The sequence below is a fragment of the Rissa tridactyla genome, chromosome 5, assembly GCF_028500815.1.
Source record: "Rissa tridactyla isolate bRisTri1 chromosome 5, bRisTri1.patW.cur.20221130, whole genome shotgun sequence".
NCBI lineage: Eukaryota > Metazoa > Chordata > Aves > Charadriiformes > Laridae > Rissa > Rissa tridactyla.
The window spans coordinates 71,014,553-71,036,230 of NC_071470.1; the positions used below are offsets into that span (position 1 = coordinate 71,014,553).

Here is a 21,678-nt window from a genome sequence, read left to right on the forward strand (position 1 = left end):
GGGGATGTGCCCCCCACCCCCCGTCGCCCCTGTCCCCCCCGCTTCCCCTCGAGGCAAAGCTAATGATGCCTTTATTTGCATATTGCTTATAAGATGGTATCAGGAAGCCGAGCCGCGGCGTAGAATTAAAACACGCGCCCGGGGCGGAGGCAGGTAAAAAGAAATCTGTTACGGGGACACGGTTTTAACAGAATTTTAACAGAATTTTAACAGAATGGGGCGGGGGGGGGGAACCCCTCGTTTTCATAGCTGGTGGGGCGGCTTTCGCTCTGTGGCGGTCGCTACCTGCTCGCAAATGTAACGCACAGGCGCACGCGGCCATTCCACACCTGCGATAAAGAAAATACGGTGTGTTGGAAAGATGTAACTTCCGTCTTACAGCAAAACCCCTAAAATCATGTGGAATAGCGTCGTGTCAAGCAAACCAAACGCCGGTGCCCGGGCACAAGCGTGCTGGAGTCCTAACGTGAATGCCGCCTTCACGTGCCGCTCCTTACACTGCCAACAATGTAACTGCGGCCTTTTTGGAAAGTTGATCTCGGCCTCCCCAGATTGTACATTGCTGCTTTTGAGAGGTTGGCGTAACCTTCCCGCGTTTGAATGATGATATGGATGGGTTTACTTCCCTGTTTACTAATTACTTTGAATTATAAATGTTATTATTCATTAATAATGCAGGAGGCTGCTAATAGCCTGCATCAGCATACAAATGGAGAACTAAAAATCTGAGTATGGCTCCATGAATCACTGCGAAACCTCGAGTTAGACCTTACTATTCCTGATCTGTACTCATTCACTCAAAACTGCCCTCTCCCTTCTGTTTCTGACTGTATCTTTGATATTTTTACTGACAAATCTTCTTTAAGCTACACTTCGACTATATACTTGTAATTTTTCATATTAACCAATGTGATTACGACTCAATCCTCTTATGCTGGTGCCTCCTCATCACCATTTCCCTCTCCAAGTTAACAAACTAAAAGCTCAAGGCACTACTTTTATTGGAGGATCAATGTAGACTTTGGCACATTTGCAGTAAAATAGAGCTTTAGAACTATCTGTTACAAAGCGAAAGCGAACGTGTAAATGATGTGGTCAAGCATGAAGATATCAGAAAGCTAACACACACTTAATTTTAGCTTCTTTTCAGAGCCAGTAAAAAAAAATAATAATCCAAACCCATCACATAGTTCCAGAAACTTATAACAGACCTACACGCTGTACAGGGAATGTCTGCGGAGAGCACCACTGAATGCATTAGATGTCATTTATTAAGGCTGACGCTAAAGCAGAAGCGGTTACTCAGCCGTGCTGAGTTGTGGTGATCATTTACTTAATGCTGACTTCTTAGACTAGCACATTAACTTACAATGAGGTAGTGCATTAACTGTTCCTCAAAAAAAACCAAATCAAAATACCTAATATCAAAATAATATCAAAATAATATCAAAATCACTGAAAATGTCATGAACTTCCACTGCCTTGGGACCTATTTGCAAATAGGCCCTCCTTCTTGCTTCATACTCGCCTAATCTCTTTCTCTCAGTGTTGTCCTCATATGTTATTTCATATGACCAAGAACTGTACAACTGGAATAAGATGATAAGATGCGTGGGGCTTTTTTTTTTTTTGGGGGTGGTGGTGGTGGTGGTGTTAAATGTTTCAGACCAGTTCTGCCTCCCTGCAGCAGACTTTCTGCGTTTTTGGCAAACCAATCATCTTTTAAAAATACCGTGTAGAACACATGGCTGAGTAATCTCTAATACCTGGGCTAAGCAAGTAATTCAATGGACAAGTTCCACCGAGGCAGCTCACCTGCAATAAAGAGTTTCTAGGTGTGTCCTCATGCTCCGTAACTGAATGTCTTTTCTTCCTAAGATGACTGTCTCACGTTTTCGATACTGTTATCACACATCTGCGCGTATGCAAGAGTAGAGATAAGAAACATTAAAATAAATATTTGACAAAATACAGGGTCACAGGTGAAACAAGTAATGGATTATTTTGCATGTGGGTTGCAGCTGTCCTTCATCCACAAGGGCACATGAACAAACACCTACCAGTAACAATGGGTAATAGTCACTGCCGTGGAAAGTTTTCTGATTGCGTAGCGATCCAACTGATATTGCTGGTTAAAGTCACCTTTTATTTGCCCCGCTGTCACCTAAGAAATGTAATTGTAAAAGGTAAACAGTAGGTCATTATCTTTCCTCAACCAAAGTCCCTATGAAGGTAGTGCTGGAAGGCAACTACTGAATGCAAATGAGGAAGCTATAACTTTTTTTTCTTAAGCTACCACTTTATATTTTTGACCTAATATAATTTACGAATTGACTGAACATGATGATACAGAAGCATCTTGCATGATTCAAGTGCCAACATTTGCGTCAAATCAAACACACTCGCAACTGGATCGCTCGGTTCTGTAAAGAACCCAGTGAAGCTTCAAGTCAAGTGTTTAGGCTTACTTGATATACATCGAAAAAGATGATCAAGTTTGGAACTTAAAGAGAAATTAATATACCTGAAATTACCGAGTTTGGTATAATCACCTTTATCTCCTGCCTTATTTACAGTAAATAAGCTCTACATCTTTTTAATAACAAGTTATAAAAAGCTGTGAAAAGAACTGTCAAAAACACATGCTTTAATATTTTTAAATAAATAAATGTAATTGGTTACAGATCTTACCTTAAAATACAGATTTAGTAAAGAAAACATTGTATGAGCAAAAGAAAAGTATAAGCTACGTTAAAACTTGCATCTTTTAAACTCTCACCTTTCAGAAGTGCTTTAAAACAAGACCTTAAAAATTTTCACGCTTACCTCAGAAAGTCTAATTATAAAACAGAGAAGTATTTTTCAATGTATTGTCAATACCGGATACTCTACACATCAGTCCTGGAAACTGGAAGCAAAAAGAATCGACTGAGAAAACAACGATCATGTATTGCGTGCATTATTGTTACAGTAAAGTTTAAGAATGTCATAAACCAAAACAGGAAGCGGAACAAATTCTGAAACCTGTAGTAAAAGAAGTCACTTTGGTTCTTAACAATCCATACAAAAAGGATTTTCTATTTAGGTATAAAAATAACATGGAAAAAAATTAATGATATTGATATGATTAATATGATGGCTCAACATCCAGATGGAGATCAGTGACAAGGGGTGTCCCTCAGGGGTCCATATTGGGACCAATACCATTTAATATCTTCATCAATGACATGGACAATGAGGTCCAGTGCACCCTCAGCAAGTTTGCAGATGACACCAAGCCAAGTGGTGCAGTTGACATGCCTGAGGGAAGGGATTCATCCAGAGGGACTTGGACAGGCTTGAAAAGCGGGCCTGTGTGAACCTCATGAGGTTCAACAAGGCCAAGCACAGGGTCCTGCGCCTGGGTCAGGGCAACCCATGGTACTGATACAGACTGGGGGACGAAGGGCTTGAGAGCAGCCCTGCTGAGAAGGACTTGGGCATACTGATGGATGAAAAGCTGGACGTGAGCCAACAACGTGCACTCGCAGCCCAGAAAGCCAACAGCATCCTGGGCTGCATCAAAAGAAGCATGGCCAGCAGGTCGGGGGAGCTGATTCTGCCACTCTACTCTGCTCTGGTGAGACCCCACCTGGGGTACTGCATCCAGCTCTGGAGCCCTCAGCACAGGAAAAACATGGACCTGTTGGAGCTGGTCCAGAGGAGGGCCATGAAGATGATCAGAAGGATGAAACAGCTCTCCTGTGAGTACAGGCTGAGAGACTTGGGGTTGTTCAGCCTGGAGACAAGAAGGCTCCAGGGAGACCTTATTGTGGCCTTTCAGTACTTAAAGGGGGCCTACAGGAAAGATGGGGACAAACTTTTTAGCAGGGCCTGTTGCAGTAAGACAACGGGTAATGGCTTTAAACTAAAAGAGAGAAGATTTAGACTGGATGTAAGGAAAAAAATTCTCACAATGAGGGTGGTGAAACACTGGCCCAGGTTGCCCAGAGCGGTGGTAGATGCCTCATCCCTGGAAATGTTCAAGGTCAGGTTGGACAGGGCTCTGAGCAACCCGATCTAGTTGAAGACGTCCCTGGTCGTTGCAGGGGGGTTGGACTAGATGACCTTTCGAGTTCCCTTCTGACACAAACTTTCTATGATTCTATGATATGAAGCTGTTTAATCAATTAAAAGATGCAACGGAAAGTGAAACTCTTGAAGCAAGAGGAAGGTTTTATTTTGGTATACATCAACAAAAGTCTCATCAGCTACAAATTTCTCTCAGTGTTCTTTGCACAGGCCCACACTTTAAGGATGCACCTGCTGGACTTCCTAAGTAATTCCGGTAGCTCACAAACTATCTTAGAGCAATCCATGCGTGGGCATAAAGACTGACAGCAAGGACTTGACCACCCTCCCGTTGCTTCATGCTATTACAACTCCTCCGCCTTCCCAACATCAAGCTGTAACACCCAGCTGCTGCTGAGGCCAGGATTCTCCTGATGACAAGCTTTCGGCCTCGCTGTGTTAATACCGCAGCAGCAGCGCTCTGCCAAATCATCAGATGGGAGGTGCAGCGCAATCTTTTTTTCCTGATCTGGATTATTTGCTTAGAGTTGTTTCCTGTACAAGTGAGTTGGGAGCTGTAGTTTAGCCAAGTCCTGCAATACAGACAAGTTTCTTCCTTCCAATTTCTTTTATCAGTTCTTAGGCACTGGATGTTTGGCATTTATTGAAGATACTTTCTAGTTTTTGGCTATCTTGGACTGACTCATATGTAGGTGACGTGATAGAACCATCATGCCATCCTGCCACCAAGTAAAAATACTTTTTAATCAAGAGAAATATGTTTATTTTCATCCAGTAGCACTCCGATGCTTTAAATGTCAGTTTACTTACTTAAGTTACACTGAAAAAAAAATGACCACCTGTTGCCTCTTAACATGCACCAGCTCTCCTCATGGTTTTTAAGAGTAGGAACTAAATAACTGAAATAACTGAAAATAACTGAAGTTCACATATCAATGATTCACCCACATGAAACTCTGCACCCCTACGAGTGTAAAAATCCAAAGGGAGGATGCCAAATGTGTTGGTCCATCCTCTAAAATCCTGCGTGGGACACAGGCCACCAGACCTGCTGCGTGGCTTTTTATTCTGTGTAAAAGGTACTTCAATTTCCTCATATTAAAAAACGTACCAGAATGTGGTCAAGCAAGTCCGTCAGCTCCCTTTCAACCCTACAAATTTTGCATACAATTTTGAGCAATAGGAATTCCTCCTGCTGTCCTCAAAGGAACTGTTCAACCCATGTTTAGTGAAATAATAATACAATGGAAGCAGTGACGGGAACTAAATGAAACACTTAGGCTGAAACCTCCGTTCAGCAATGGCAAAGCAGGATCCATGGCAAAGCACTCCTCCTTAACAGCATTTAGCTTAAGTAAATTCATAACATCTTTCTGATCAGCGTTGCCTTCAGCTATAGCGGTGGCAAGCAGCAAGTCCTCAAGCGGTTTGTAAACACCTCAACAAGCACACGCGATCCCCGGCTGTATTTTGTGAGGCATCACGCACGAGGTGATGGCGTTAACTAGGGAAATGGGACGCTGATTTTTGGCCCAGGTACGAGCCAGGCTGCCTGTACCAACTCCCCGGTTAGCGCCGGCGTCAGCCCTGAAGTGAGCGGCGTGCCCCGGCTGGCTGGCCATGACTGGCCAACTAACATGTCGGGCGAGGGCCTCTGTGCCACCACCTAGGGCGGCACCACACCTGCCACCTGGGCCCGCGCCTCCCACACCTGGCTAGCAGCCCAGGCCTCTGGGCTCTCGGGGCAGGAGGCGCTCTACCCGAGCCAGGCCGCCCGCTGGCACACCGCTGCCCGGGGCTCCCTCCGCAGGCGGCGGAGGGAGCGGAGCCGTTACGGCCCTCCGAGGAGCGCGCGGCAGAGCCGTTAACGGCCGCCGGGCCGGAGAAGGCGCCTCCCACCCGGCACTTCCGCCCCGCCGTCACTTCCCGGTGGGGGGAAGGCGGCTTCCGGCGGGAGGATGCGGGGGGCGGCCGGGCGCCGCTAGCTGGCCGCTACGGTGGGCGCCGGGCGGCCGCGCCGGGGCAGGGCCGCGTAACGGCTGCCGCCCAACGGCTGCCCGGCCTCGCGGTGGGGGGCGGTGCGGGGCGGCGCCGACCGTTAACGGCTCGCGGCTGAGGGGGAGCCGGCCCGCGGCGGGCGGTGCTGCCCTCCGGAGGGGAGGGCGTTTTCGGGCGGCGGTAGCGGGGCTGAGGGGAGGGGTAGGGGCTGCCGCCGCCGCCGCGACCCCGCTGCTAACGCCGGGCTTTCCTCCCGCAGAAGATGTTGGTGTACTTCTGGGGGTTCCTGTACAGCAACTACGTTCGGTTTTGGCTGAAGTGGATCTTGCGGCTGCTGACTCGGAAATGCGAATTGCAGCGTGTCTTTGATGGCTCGAAGGCAGGGGCGCAGCGGACGCTGAGCATAGGTAATCACAGAATCATAGAGTGGCTCGGGTTGGAAGGGACCTCGAAGATAGAATCAATCACAGAATCATTTAGGTTGGAAAAAGCCTTTAAGATTTTTGAGTCCGACCGTAAACCTAACACTGCCAAGTCCGCCACTAAACCATGTCCCCAAGTGCCACATCTACACGTCTCTTAAATACCTCCAAGCCCCCTGCCCTGGGCAGGGACACCTCCCACTAGACCAGGCTGCTCAAAGCCCCATCCAGCCTGGCCTTGGGCACCTCCAGGGATGGGGCAGACACAGCTTCTCTGGGCAACCTGTGCCAGTGCCTCACCACCCTCACAGGAAAGAATTTCTTCCTGATAGCTAATCTAAATCTGCCACTTTCAGTTTAAAAGCATTACGCCTCATCCTATCACTACGCTCCCTGATAAAGAGTCCCTCCCCATCTTTCCTGTAGCCCCCTTTAGGTACTGTAAGTGGCCGTAAATTCTCCCCTAGGACTGGTTTAGATCTTTAGAATCGTTGTGAAAAGCAATCGTTGGAAACCAGTTACTTCTCCCAAGTGCAGGGTGCATGCCCTCAATCGTGTTTTCACAGTTCCCTTCTTCTTGGCTATTCTGTGAGAACTTCAAATCAGAATGCCAGATCTAGTTTCCTTGCCTGCTTCCAGTTAGCTTCAAAAACTGAATCAGAAATCTGATATTTTCTCTCAGTGTCTTCCCAACACTTTGTGTATGTTCTTACTTTCCTCTTACTAAAAAAGCCACACAGAACAGACGTGAATGCATTTGGGGCAGGGGGAAAGGAGGAAGAATGATTAAATGCACAATTCTGCTTGATGCAGAATTTTGATCTAAAATAGTAATTTAAGAAACTATTTAGTTTTTGCTGTTTTAACAGTAGCTTGAGGGAAGTGACTTTGCTTCAGTAATAAACACAAAAACATTTCTAAAAATGGAAAATATCCGTCATATTTTTGTCTTGTCACCTTTTCAAATTTGTGTTTGTACATGTAATTGATCAATGTTTTAAAAAAATCCAAGTCTATTTTCAGGATTCTACTCAGGGGTTATATATATAAAAAAAAAATCTATATAAATTAAGACTTTCAGTTACCTGATACCTGTTGATTTTAAGATTGAGTCATTTTTTTTATTAACTACTTGAATAAAAGGGATGCAAAATTTTATAATACTTACATGCCGCAGGAACACCTATTGTCAGCTTTTTGAAACAAGTCCGTTCAATTTAACCGTGACATTTACTTTTTTTGTATTGCAGAACATTCACTGGCATCATCAAAGAATAAGGTAAAAGATACCGGAGATTAAACTGTAATAAAACCTTCTTTCAGAGACAGATCCCAGAAAAGAACACGTGCGTTTGCTTTTTGAGGGTGGAGGAAAGTAGAGGAATAAAAGGCAGAGAGGAGAGAACAGCATTTTGGGTTCTGTATGCTAGGGTTGGTCGAGGTTTCTCAAAAATGACCCCATGGCCCTTCAAGGGTTTGTTTCCATCTCTCTGAAAGATTACCTGCTCGTTAGCAGCAAGTCAGACAAGCCGTGATACAGAGCTTCCATTCTTGGAGAGGGTCAGTTCTCCCGGTCACAGCGATCTACAGAGAGATGATACCGATAAAGCAATTAAATGTAGCGTATACAGTAATGCTTGGAATTGTTTAAAAAAAGCATAATGCAAGTTTACAGGTGGACATTTAACTGACAAGTTTGTCCCGTTGTTCTGCAGTGGTTAGACATAAGCTAACACTTCAAACCCTCAAATTTGTGTATCGAACAAAACTTTTCTTCTTTAGACAGTGAGGGGGCTGCATTCTCCCTTTTTCTAGCTGATCACTGCAATGTGATGTTTGTTGAGAGAGAATTAGTAACTGCCACAAGCATCTTTGTTGCAGTAGAGCACAGTATGGGTGGGTCTTTTAGCATCTCTTAATTAAATGATTATATCAAATTGATTAATATTCAGTTTTAGAAGAGTTAACCTTTTGCTTTACTGAAATGAAGCGGCTTTGGTATTAGCATAAATTGTACTAAAGAATGCATCGTGACCATAAAAAGTTGATACGACAAATTGTTGTGAAGTGATTTTAGGTGGGCAGTGTATAATTGTAATTACTAGTATTTGCTCTTTAGAAGACTAGCAGAAGAAGAATAGCAGAACATGAAGTTCTTTTGTTTCATCCCAGCATTGAAACCTCAAGTTTGTTAGTTCCCTGTCTCCTGACTCTGAAGCATTATTTCCTTATTGAAGTTCTATCATTTTTGCTACTCGATAGCTGCATTTGTTTCAAATGGATTAGGAAGAACATGTTTCAGTTCAGCATTTGAAAGCAACCAACCACCTAGACTTAGCAACTCTTGCACTTTTTATTTATTCTTTATGACACTCCTGTGTAAAGATTGTTGTTTACAGTCTGACAGAGTTACAAGTTATGCTTGTATGTAATTATCGCAAATATTTTATATGCGAGCGGAGTCCATTTATTGTAAACATTTGCAATAAATTGACTGTTCTCCTTTTATAGTAAAGAATGCATACATGGCAGATATACAGAAGCTGAGAAATGAGAATAAAGCAGATAATAGATTTCTGCATTCCTCATGAGGTCTTTTACTGTGTTAACTTCCTAGGTTTTAAGAAATGCTGTACATGTTGAGGAAGCTGAAGTGGAGAAGTGTGTCAGAGATGTAATGAAAGAAAAGAAAATTGAACAGAAGGATACAGGGTACGTTTAGAACCCAAACATAAGTTCTTCATGGCAGACAATTTTGACTTCTTGGCACGTTCTTGCAGTTGCTTAATCTGATACAATATTTAGGCCATTCGGCACAAATCTTTAGAACGAAATTAGAAAATAAGGTATGGTTATGTCCTCTTCAGTTCTAGAAAATAAATTGCAAAGTTTTAATTGACATGGATTTGGGATAACTGCAACTCTATCTTGCAGTTCCCTTCTCTTACTCCTTATTTCTTAGTAACATGATTATCGCATAGGTTGATTACATGAACTATGCGATTGCTTAGATATATTTGAGAGAGTATAGTGATGCCTGATTAATCTTTGCATTCATCTGCATAAGTAATTATGAGCAATTGAGAGGAAAAATTGTGAACAGTCAAAACTTAAATGCTTCTTTGAAGCTATGAGCATTTCTGACAAAGTTACACTTTAAGACTTAATAAAAAGTATGGGGGTAGGTGAAGATATAGGGGTCAGGGTGATAGATGGAGTTTTCTTGTGTCATCACAGATTTTTAGCTAAGTTATTTTTTATTTCCATAATTTAAGTGAATAGGGCATGACTGTGCAGCACTAGAATCAGCTAGAGGTTTGGTGGTTTGTTTTTTTTTTTAAGTAGAAATAAGATCCATAAAACAATATACTTAACCAATATACTGTAGTTTGAAAGGTAAACATAAAGCACTTCCTAATTCTAGTGTTTATGTTAAATTAACATCAGAAAGGCCTTAGCTGGTAGTTCAGGCAAGAATTTATGGTTAACTGTGCCTCTTTATAGCAACCGTGTGTGGTGTTTTGTTATTATTTCAGGTTTAAGACAAATCTGCATATATCCTTACTGCAGATATCGGGTTATAAAAAACTTTATTTGAATGTGGAAAATCTGAGGAAGGTCCCGTATGATTCGGATAACGAAGAACATGAGGAACAGTTAATTGAGGTGAAAATAATCTTTTAAATACAAAAGCTATTTATTTGGGCTTTCCCCCCCCCCCCGCCTCCAAGTCCAAGAGCTTGAATTAACTTGATTTGTTGGTAGTATTCTTACCAGGTGGCCTATTTAAAGCTCTTTTCTGCTTGTGAACCGCTAAGCCATTATAGAAGCGATACAGTAAAATACAACATCAAAGCCAAGCAAATTAATAAACTAGAATTACTTGCACTAGGATTATTTTGTGTGAGATCAGACATAACAACAACATAGAAGTAGCAAAGTAATTTTGTAACAGATCCCTGAAGGATTGTAACTAAAATGATATTTAACCTTATGCACACTTCTAACTTTGTAAAACAATAATTACTAAATAAAAAAAAGACACTAGTGTTTTCTTATTACTGCATCCCAGTCAATGTCAAAGAGGATAGTTTAATGCCGGAAGAGAAAAACTATCAGTAATGTATTTTAGGTAACAATAAATAATGGCAAGCAAATCATATAGTACTGCTTGAGGCTTTTTAAAATAGCTTCTACTGTGCAAATATATTAGCATGTCATCTTCTTAGCATTTCTGTAATTATCTCCGCTTGCTACGCAAGTCCCAACATTGACGTGTTAAACAAGCATTCATTGAGAATTTCCATTTCAGTTTATAGCTGTCCTATCAGAAAATGATGCATAAATTTAGTTTCTGAAGTGAAACAAGTCTTTGTTTCTTTAGTATTGATACAGTGGCTTTGTCTGTGAAGGAAAACTATCATGTTTAATGTTACATGTAATAATCTTCATAACTGCTGAAGTAAGCCATTGTAGTATGAGTGCGGATTGCCACTAACAGAAAAGAGCAGCATGCAGATTGTATCCTGTTCCTTGGTGAATGGTTTCTAGTGTGCAGCAGCAAGTGTTCTGAATTATGTGACTTGGAATACTTTAGCAGCTGTGCATAACATGGAAGCATATTTGTGCAGCTTTGGAATTTGCTGATGCCTCATGAGAATCTGAAGGCCAGGATCACCAAGCAGTGGTGTGACATTGGCTTCCAAGGTGATGATCCCAAAACAGACTTCAGAGGAATGGGCCTGCTGGGATTAGTGAATCTGGTGTAAGTGAAAAGAAGTATTTAATTTGTTGTAACTGATTTTCAGTATCTATGTATTTTCTCTAGTTAGTGCTATTTCTAATAAAGACTGAATAGAAGCAGTGGCTTCTGGACAGTGAAAAAAAAAAATCAGTATTTTCTAAATAAGTCAACATTTCTAGCAGCTACACATCTGTAAACGTGTGATTGGGTAGAGGCCAACAAGCGAAGGGAGGAACAGAAAGTTGCTTGCCCAAGACACCTTAGCGTTTTGTTCTCATATTATAGATTTGATAGGTTATAACTTAGAGAATAACTTGTCAAAAGCTTTTAAAATTCCTGAATTAATGACTGTAATGAAAAATAATCAGGTTTGCATAACTTTACTAAGCTAATTTGTGGACTTGGGGCAACTTTATATTTGATGTTCAGATCACAACAATTTTTTTTTTTTTTACTGTATTAGTTCATGCCGAATATAATTTAATTTGCTACCTTTTCCTTGGTCTTCATTTTGTGCCATTTTTCAGTACAAAGTAGTATTCAACTGTAGTTTAAAGCTACACATTTTGATGTTGAATAAATGAATTTTTTTATACGAACTTAAAAAAATAATGGAAGATCCTGTTTTACACTGCCAGGTATTTTAGTAAGCATTACACCAACGAAGCTCGTCAGATCCTTTCTCGTTCAAATCACCCAAAGCTGGGGTAAGTCACTATATAACTTTTTCTCACTTGTTCTGTGTAAGAGCTCATGTGAAGACTGCCAAATATGTGTCCTGAAAGTAAAGAGGGGAAACATTTGTGGGTTTTTTTTTTCCATTAAAGGAGGAAAAAAGGGCCAAAGTAGAAAGGCATGAGAAACTGAACACAGAAATCAGTTTCAGGCTGGGAACTATGTGCAGCTGTTTTGTTTTTTTTCCAGAATAGACTCCTCGGGACAAAAATACTGCAAAATACTGACTTCAGTTAACACAGTGAACACCATTAACATCATAGTTAGCTTTACTTGTAATAGGCTTAGTTTAGATTTAGAAATGAATACTTTTTTTTCTCCTTAACTGATCCTGTGTTGGATCAGGTTCCTTTTTTTGCTAGTTTTTTGCTCTGTACTAAATATATACAAATACATGTTTTGTGGTTGTTCAGCTTTAACTTTGTTTTTGAAAACTTTGTGTATCAAAAGATTTAGCTCACTTTACAGCAAAATATCCTCTAAAAGCAGTCAGATGCAGAGGAAAGCTGGTAAGCCTGTGTATATCATCTCATCCAGCTAGTCCGCAATTAACTCAATCACCTACCAAAAATGGGAGGCTTCATGGCTTCAATTGTAAATAATATTACCTCTTGGAAGTAGGTCATGAATAGGATATCAGAGACATTCAGATCAATTAAATCCCATATCATTGACACAAATGAATTCCTTTTTTTCCCTTCCCCCCAAAATATTTGTTTTAACAGTCCTTTAAGAATTTCTGTTGTAGTGCTTTCTATACCACGCAACAGGAAAACAGATTTTTTTCAGCTTGAATAACAGTTGAGGTGGCCATTCCATTTATACTGCAGTGACATTTTTGATGTCTGATTTTTAATATTCCAGCAAATTTAATGATGTCAAATGAGCAAACTGAGGTTAACGCCTTACCATCTCATTATTAACTAATGAAGGCATTTGTGATGCTGTTGTATAGGAAATTAGTGTTTTTAAAGAACTTTTACATGGTTGGATGCACCAGGGAATGGAAAGTGGTCTGTAGGCCAGAGTCAGCTTGTCAGCAAGTGTCATAGCAAAATCTGACTCTTAATCATTATCCTAATGCAGACTGTTTCAGGGAAGCTTTTAAGTCCTTTGATCCACAAGGTAAAACGTGACCTGTGATTGGCATTGCAGATATTCTTATGCAATAGTTGGAATCAATCTGACAGAAATGGCATACAGCTTGCTTAAGAACGGTGCTTTAAAGTCTCATCTGTACAACATGGTCTCTGGATCGCCACAGATGGACCACTTCCATCAGTTTTACTGTAAGTACCTGTAGCTTCTTTAATACAGACCACCAGGGGGATGCCTACAACGTAGAGTATAGGGTTTTTGGAGTAAGTTTCCACTCTTTTCTCATTAGCCAGAGCAAGCTGTTTATCTTCTGGATCAGGTATTAGAAATGCGCCTGATGCTTACAGTGTTTACACTGTGCTACAGAAATATACGTCTAAGGGATACATTTGGGTGGCTTTCTATATATTAGAGACTGCAGTCTGAAAACTGAGTATTTGCAGATTTTTTTTTTATTATTCATTATTACAGTGTCCGGTAGTTTGCTATTGACCAGGGTGGAACACTCCCTATTTTAAGGGATTGAATAGAGTCTAAAGGATCATTCTAGGTCTAGCTAGATCAAGGCAGATTATTGTGGAGTCATTTTTGCAGAACAGCATTTTATTTTCTTCACAGGTTATCTGGTTTATGAGTTTGATAAGTTCTGGTTTGAAGAAGAACCAGAAAGCATTATGCACTTCAACCAGTACAGAGAGAAATTCCATGAAAAAATTAAGGGACTTCTACTGCATTGTGATGTGATACTAACCTTACAAAATACAAAGAAACCTTAACTCCTCTGCAGTCTGTGAGGTTCTGCATCAAAAATGGAATTATGCATCGGATGGAAGTTTTGCATGTTTCACCAAAAACTGCTTAACAGAATTTTATTATTTTTTTTTTTACATTTAAAAAAAATAATCAAAAGTCAGTTAAGAAAGCTTGGACAATCAGCCTCTGTTTACAGGTCTTTATATGCTATTCTCCAAAGGACAGCTTTTTTTTTTTAAAAAAATTTGAAACAAAAACCAACAAACAAACCAACCAACACAAAAAACAACCCACGAATCTCAAGAGCCTCTGGATCGCTTGCTTTCACAATTTCTTTTATACTTCTTGGTGCAGGAACATGAAGCAGGTATTTATGCCGCATCATGTTTTCCATGAATAGGTTTTACTGTTAATTTTTAAATTAACTGTCTTTTTAAAACTTCTTTTAGTTGAAATTTCTCTGGTTTTAGACTTTCTGTGTTCTAGTTCTGTATATGTAGTTGATCGTTCACTTAATGTTAAATTTCTCTATAATGAAGATGTCCATGAAGGGGATGGATTTAGTTGCGTATGATTTTGGAGAAGAGGCTTAATCCATCAACATACTAATGTACTTACTAGAAACTACTTCTGGCTAAGGAAGTTTTTTTGAATCTGTGGATTTGTACCAGCAATTTCCTATGCTTGGAAAAAAGCTTAGTTTACTAACAGACAAAAAGAACCACAAATCATCAGTGTGAGGATAAGATCCTCACACTAAAGCTACTCCTAAAAATATTCCTACTGTAAAAATTTTCAATTCTTTCTAACCTAACTTCATCTGCTCAGGCTGCTTGACTGTATCTGTTGTCAGCCCTTTCTTTTAGCAGCTAATGGGGCATTCTAAGTGGGAAGTACAAGTGAGTTAGTTTAGCCCTTTGATAAAGTTCACTCATTAAAAACTGCAGTCCCTATTTTGTGAAAATAAATTCACACCTGAGTACAAGTCTCTAACAAAGATGTATTTTCCATGGAAGGGATGCAGCTACCACATGTTCCTTAATCTTGGCGTCCTCAGACAATCTAGTCAATAGGACTTCATGTCTATATTGTGACTAATTATTGCTTAAAGCAACTTTAAACAGATTTGGTATGACCATCACTTCTTTTTCTAAAACCTACTATTAAATAAGTGCCTTCTGCTTTATTCAATCAGTGTTTTAGTTTGATTCTGTAACTAGATCATAGCCTTAGAAGCTTGAGTTATTTAGGAAAGATTCTTTCGGTATACACCTAAATAGCACACAGTGGCACAAAATTTGTATGCTAGTAGAAGCTTTCATGCCTTTTTTTTTTTTTTTTAAATCATCTCAGGTAAATTAGTTAACTTCTAGACTTGATGTCCCTGAGTCTCAAACACCTCAGGATACCATTTAGGTTTCCCTGTTGGTACAGGGAAGCAGGGAGGGAGCGTTGCTTTCTGTTAACTTTTACTATGAGAATGCAGGAGCAACTTCCTGAACAGTAGGGGAAAAAAAAAAAAAAAAAACCACGAGAAGAAAAAAAACAAACACTAACCCCTTTTTGTAATGAGTGATGTTACACTACACAAGTATTAAATGTATTATTATAATATCTAATATTACATCTCCTTGGAGATAATCAAAACCCAACTGGACATGGTCCTAAGCAGCCTGCTTTAGGTGACCCTGCCTTGGGCAGGGGTTGGGCTCTGAACTCCAGAGGTGCCTTCCCACCTCTGTAATTCTGCAAGTCTGCATTGTGTACCTAGCGACTTCTTGCACTGCATCCACCCAGTTGCTTTTGATCCCTTAAATGTTGGTGATCTCTCATTTGTGAAAAAGCTTCTGATCAGGGTAGACAGTATGTATGTAGGAGGTAGTGCACTTCTGTTTTCTCTTTATGATACTTCAGATGTAGACAAGAATTAAACATGTGCAGGCTGGAGAAGGGTTTGTCTCATCTGTGTTGTGTTGATGCTAGTCTACTAAAAAAAGAGTAATGTGAAGGTGTTTGTAGGGAGAGTATTTACGGTTATGCAGTGGCTCGCGAGCTGAACCAACTAGATTAGATACAAAACTGACCAGAGGAAGCCTAGTTCTTTTGCTGCTCCCAGGTACTTGGGTCCTGTAATTCTCACCACTGAAAAAGCTGAGATCCTATGGAAAGTGTTCTGGGATTCAGGTCCTACGGCGGAGCTCCATTTCTCTGACCTTTGTAGATACTGGACATGCCTAAAATCTGAGGAAGTGGAAAGAGGACTCTTTCCCAGTGGCTGAGAGGTTAGTTGTCTGTTACTTTCTAGCCCCAGCTTCTGTAATGTTTTTCTTCATTAATAATTTTTGCTATTGCTTATAGATCTCCTTTGCAAGCAACCAGAGACTGACTTTTTGAATTTCAGAAGTAACCCCAATATGTTTAGCAGCAGCAGGAAAGGAGATCCCATTCTTATTTTCATCTACTGCTTGCTAGCAAGTCACAAAATTGCTTGAGCCATCCCTCTCAACGCTCCCTTGCGCTAGAGTCTACGCCTTGCCAGCCTTGAAACTTTCGCTCAGCTCCTTGTTCACGAGGAGACTGACATTTGCCTACTGCTGAGGCTTTTAAAGCCCAACCATCAAGTTTCAGATTTCCTATTACACACCTAAGACATTTTATTGTAGAATGTAGATTGAGCCTGATGAAGAGGCATCTTCATTAGCTTTTTTTTTTTTTTTTTTTTTAAAAATCAAGGTGTGAGCTGGGAGTAAACTGTGGCAGTATACAAGGAAAAAAAAGTAAACCCAACCATCGTCAGATGAGTGACATATATGGGAATGCATTAGTTTGCATGTAGTAATTAAGGTAAATATTTTTGTTAGGCTCCAGTACCCCCCTCCTCATAAACAGAATTTGCATGTAGTTTTGTACAATCAAGTAGTCCAGTCCTTCTGTGTAGGAGTCACTCACTATATGTAGACTAGTACTGGGTGTCCTTGTTTTGCACCAGCGGTAGGCTAATTGTATTATGGTGGTAGCTAGAAAATATATGGAAAAAAGGTAAATTTGTGTTTAGGAAAGGGAAGACTTAATGTTTTACTAGTCAGCGGTATTTTATCCTAACTCTGTTGTAGGGTGACAGTCCTAAGGTTATAGAAGATTCAAAATGGAGGTAGGGCACCTCTCTGCAAGTTGATGTGATCAATTTGTTTAACATCAGAATTTGTTGCTCATGGTTTATTCTAAGAGTCTTAAAACCTTGGTAAATTCTCTTGTTATTTATTAACTGTCATGTTTTAAAGTATGTATTATCTTATTAGAAATTGAAAGTACTGTTAGTTTTCTAACTTGCTGCCTCTTTAAAGCATTCACTATGTGAAAGCTTATATGCAATGGTAATTTTAGAAAAAAAAATAATTTGAAACCGAAGACAACAAGGTGGTTCTCTAAATTTTTTGTTGATGTTGTTCCTGTAGCAACTGTTTAACAAACTACCTCCACTTTTGTTGTTTGTGTATGCTTGAAACATGGTGCCACTACATGAACAAATTAATCTGAAAATAAGTAGAAGTTTACCATAAGCAAAAGTAAAAATCTAATCTTTCAAGTAAGTAAACACATTGCTTCTTAAGTAACCAACTTGATTGGAAAGTGATTTGAAGACAGTGCTACTTAGGAAGAAAGAAACTGAGAGTGTTTTTAAACTGGTTTTGCTTCTGTCATCTGATACAGCAGTGTAAAGAATAGGGCATTTTGTCCCAAATGACAATAGGAAAAGGCTCCGATTTAAGCACCTCAGATAAATACTTTGGGATTTTCACTCTTTGAAAAGCAAAACAAAAAAAAAATGCAAACAAAAAATTAAATGCAGACACACACAAAGCTCCAAGCATTCGTTTTCCAGATTTTCTAGCCTAGTTTAAATAACAATCATTTTACAAAAGAATATTGGTTAGCCTTGTTTTAAGAATTATCGTGGTGAAGAAGTTTGTATTTAGTTAGGTGGGAGTTCAGCAGTCAGTATTCTTTAAAATACTGCTAGTGTGTGCGTGGCAGAGATGTAACCTGTTGTTTCTTTCTGTCATACTGGTTTTGTGTTGCTGTAGTACAATGGTGATCAGTCTTTGGACCGATGTTTCTTGTGCCAGTCTATATATTGTCTTTCTCTAGGGAAGAAAAAAACAGCCCAAGACACCTTGAGGGCAGTTTCTTCTTATCACACTGTGCTTAGGTAGCTGCATACTAATAGAAATTTCTGTTTACCACAATATAAAAGCAATAATGTAAACTGTGATGTCTGTGTAATGGAAAGAGATGTTTACAGTGGTAGCAAATAAAGAACGAGTTATTCCAAAACATTGTCAATGTTAGTGTGTTCTGGCCTGCTAGGAAACGTAACAATTTCCAGTTAGCCATGCTCTTAGAAGTTCTGTGTGATATGAGAGAAAGCTTTATCCTACCAACCTTTTTTTTTTGTTTGTTTTGGGCTGGGTTTTTTTTTCAGTTGGGTAGACTTTGCTAGCTGAGGGGCTTCTCAACCATCACCTCACTTTGTTCTACACCTGACCTGAAAGGTGGCAGCATCCCTTTTCTCAAGTTCTTTTGGTCCACGCCACAGAAAGCAGACCTCACTTCCTTGATATATAGCACTTACAAAAAGCATACTGGGTTGGAAGGAGGCAGAGAGTAGCTTTGCTGAGTTTCTTTAGCTAGAGCATTACATTGCTCTCTTCAGTGATGGACCAGAATTTTGATTATGGGACATAAGAGAATATTGCACAGGTAGGCTGCCACACTCTGCTGCAACTGGTAGAGATTTATCACTGCTCTATGTCAGTAGCTCTTGAAATCCTCACTTTAAAAGAAGCTCTGTTTTAAGCTTTAAAAAGAAAAACAACACAAAAACCCCAACAAAACCCCCAAAAAACCACAAGGTTTGAAGGACCTGGAAATGAACTCATAATTGCTTGAAGTGCATGTGTTTTTGTTCAGGAGAGCAAAACTCCAGGAACAAAATTGAGATTTAGAGAAGAAGTCTGGAGAACTTTACTGGAGAAAGAAAGAGAAGCCCTGATGTGTTTTAATGTCCTTTTTTTTTTTTAAACCAAGAAAATACTTTAACCTCTGTGTCTTCCACCACACCTTCATCTCCATAAAACTATGTCAAGTAATTTATGCTGTTTTTCAGTTCCATTTGTATTTCTCAGGTAGCCTTTGTTTCTACTCCTGAATTTTGGTACATTAATAGAAGTATTTGGTCTCCAACGTGCCACTACATGAGAAGGACAGGACCTCAGCTGTAGCAATTTTTATTTCTGCAGAAGCCTAGAACAGGCCCTGCACTACAGAAACATCCCACTCCTCCAGACCCCCAATGTCAAGTTGGTCAGTTATGCAAATACCAGTTATTGTAGGAAATGGAATGAGGAAGCAGCTATTCAGGAAATGTAAATTGAGATACTGAGTACCGCAGGAAAAAGAACCAGAGGTAAACTATCTTCTGAGTCACATACTTTGAGATGTTATCTGCCACCATTTATTGGGAGCATCTTGCACTGCAGTTTAAGACCAAGGTCCTGTATTTCATCCCTTGTACTCCCAGCACTGAAACAGTTACACAGTGACCACCACATGTCACACATTTCTATTATTAGCCATATTCCAATTTAACATTCACTGCCACAGTTTTGTTCTAATTATTTGCTGCTGGGCTAATTTATATTTTCACCATTGAATAAGTCAGCATTTTAAATGAGCGTTAAAAGTCACAAAGTACGTAACATTTGGGTCAAGCCTATCTGCTAGCATAAAGAAATAGGAGTAACATAAAAGAAATGTTTTCTTCCAACAGAGGATAATGCTCAGTAACAGATGCGACTGCTGCGCTTCCATTCTCGCTATAAGGTTAAGCCTCGACGTGTATCCGAGCTGGTGAGCTCCAGTCCCGGCCAGCCCTCTCCCACAGCAGCAGGCATTGGTGCCAGGGTCTGGAGGAAGGCCCCAGATATTGGGACCTCGTGCTCCAGCTGAGCAACAGGACAGGGTACTAAGGCACACTCCACCATAAGCTGAGCTCACCTACCAGCCCGTAACACTGTTCCTCATTTTTTCCACAGATGTTTTAGTCTAAGCCCGATGAGTCCATTTTTCTTACAAAAATAGATACAACAGCATCAAATATTTTTACTGTTAGTATTTCATTTCTGATAAAAGGCATCTTCTAGCTACATCATACCTCGTTATTACTGAATTACCAAGAACTGGAGCAGACATGAGATTATGGTTAAGTCACTCACAGGGATGCCAGAAGTTTGGAGAGTAACAGCACTGGAACTCATTAACATGCGCCCAGCCCAAACCGGTGTGGACTTGGCAAGGCATGCTCCACACCAGTACTACACTGGTGCAGCCACGGGTGCCATTACCCACCTATTGCTTTTCCATTTAGGCATGTTGTAGCCTTACAGCGCTTATGCACCAGCTTTGGTTTGTTGCTCTAAGTAACCTGATGGAATTCAAACTTTTCCCAACAGTTTCTTGTTGCTTTCTGTATCTGTTGGTTTACTGTATCTGCTGTCGAGAGACCCAATTACCACAATTTCAAAATGCTGTTGCAAGATTAATGATGAAGACCCTGCAAGGGGAGGGATCCAGAAGTGTGGAGAGCACCTAGCTGAAGAACCGGACCAGCTGCACAGCTTTCCCAGGAAAAGCACCATCTCTTTGCTTGACCAACTCTTTAAGGTTCCTCCCTTTCGCTCCCACAGCCCCTTTACATACCACACCATACCAGCCTCTGCCGTCTTCATTTATGACACACCACCTGCTGTTTGCTATAACACAAGCTCCAGCATCACTGTTTAAGAACTCCTAAGGCACTTTTCTCTTTACAACAGTTTAGATGTCAAAGTTTCAGCAGATTTAATACATCACGTAACAAGCTTTTCTGTTTGCTTGCCCAAAATTCATGTAATGCTGACCTTCACAAGTCTCAAAACACAACCCTCAGCTCTAACACCTAGAAAGCAGGAGCTGTAACGTGCTGCAGTGAAGGAAATAAGCACCATTGAACTTTCACATGCTATCAGCATCTGAAGAAATTGAAAAACAGATTGGAAAAAAAAACTTGAGAGGAATGTTTCTTTATGGCTTCTTTTCTTTTTAAACAGAGAAAGTTCTACAAAATAACTTCTCACTCCTCCATTATCTGCTCTCTGTCTCTTGGCAGGCGGCACCCTGCTGCCACCAGGCTCCTACCAAGCTAGAAAAGCAGCACACATCAGTGTCCAGTCCCAGATTTCGGCTCTGAAGAGGACAAAGATTTTTATTTTTTTTCCCCAGCTGTGAGACTAACAGCCCCAACTGACCTCTACAGTTCACAGATTAAAGAGACTCTTTCTCAGAGCGTACAAAGCACAAGACAGTTCTAAAGCCATACTGACTTGGTTGTGTCAGCATAACTACACATACAGATAAGACTTTAAAAATAAAAATATTCACTCACATTTTCTCAAAGGTTTCACATCACCGTGTGCTGGTCAGTTGAACTCGTCTGTAGCTTTCCTCTCCTCGGCTGCCACACAGCTAGTAAAGAACAGGTAACATCAGATCCTGTCATCAAATAGGCAACTGCCAGGTGGCCATTTGGTGTGGCCCTAATCAGGTGAACAGCCTCACCCAAAAAATCTGGAGGAAATCAGCTCACCTGGCTTCTACCTGTAGCAAAGCCGTTCTTAAAGGTGACCTGGCTTACACTTAGGAGCTCTGGTGATGTGATCTGGAAGGTAAGGAAGGTTACTGGAGCAAAACAAGAAGAAGTTGGCTTGTAAAATGGCTCCTGTTACCCCAGAGTTGCACTTGTGGCACCTCTTCTTGTTA

General features: G+C 40.6%; 1 protein-coding gene and 1 long non-coding RNA gene across 4 annotated transcripts; one reads left to right on the forward strand and one right to left on the reverse strand.

The window, feature by feature from the left end:
• Positions 1-249: 249 nt before the first annotated feature.
• LOC128910072 (uncharacterized) lies at positions 250-5,929 on the reverse strand. Its single transcript, XR_008466595.1, has 4 exons — positions 3,955-5,929; positions 2,827-2,908; positions 1,816-1,915; positions 250-329 (listed from the first exon to the last, which is right to left on the reverse strand). It is a non-coding gene; the product is annotated as an uncharacterized LOC128910072 (long non-coding RNA).
• Positions 5,930-6,002: 73 nt separating this feature from the next.
• ELMOD2 (ELMO domain containing 2) lies at positions 6,003-21,351 on the forward strand. 3 transcript variants are annotated; one of them, XR_008466653.1, is made up of 10 exons: positions 6,003-6,068; positions 6,329-6,476; positions 7,742-7,770; positions 9,109-9,203; positions 10,028-10,157; positions 11,123-11,256; positions 11,874-11,942; positions 13,126-13,259; positions 13,687-14,188; positions 21,029-21,350. XR_008466653.1 is itself a non-coding variant. In XM_054203187.1 (9 exons), exons 2-9 carry the CDS (start codon positions 6,332-6,334, stop codon positions 21,145-21,147), a joined length of 855 nt encoding a protein of 284 aa, XP_054059162.1. In that variant the 5' UTR covers positions 6,003-6,068; positions 6,329-6,331; the 3' UTR covers positions 21,148-21,351. The 3 variants fall into 3 exon arrangements, 2 of the variants coding, with proteins under 2 accessions (XP_054059162.1, XP_054059161.1); XM_054203187.1 differs by lacking the exon at positions 13,687-14,188 and having other exon boundaries at positions 21,029-21,351; XM_054203186.1 differs by lacking the exon at positions 21,029-21,350 and having other exon boundaries at positions 13,687-18,156.
• The last annotated feature ends 327 nt before the right edge of the window (positions 21,352-21,678 follow it).

What these genes read in the sequence shown, in the direction of transcription:
- ELMOD2 (XM_054203186.1), top strand. Translation starts at nt 6,332, where the DNA reads ATGTTGGTGTACTTCTGGGGGTTCCTGTACAGCAACTACGTTCGGTTT. An exon ending in GCAGCGGACGCTGAGCATAG is followed by an intron (nt 6,477 to 7,741) that starts GTAATCACAGAA and finishes TTTGTATTGCAG; the next exon opens with AACATTCACTGGCATCATCA. An exon ending in ATTGAACAGAAGGATACAGG is followed by an intron (nt 9,204 to 10,027) that starts GTACGTTTAGAA and finishes TTATTATTTCAG; the next exon opens with GTTTAAGACAAATCTGCATA.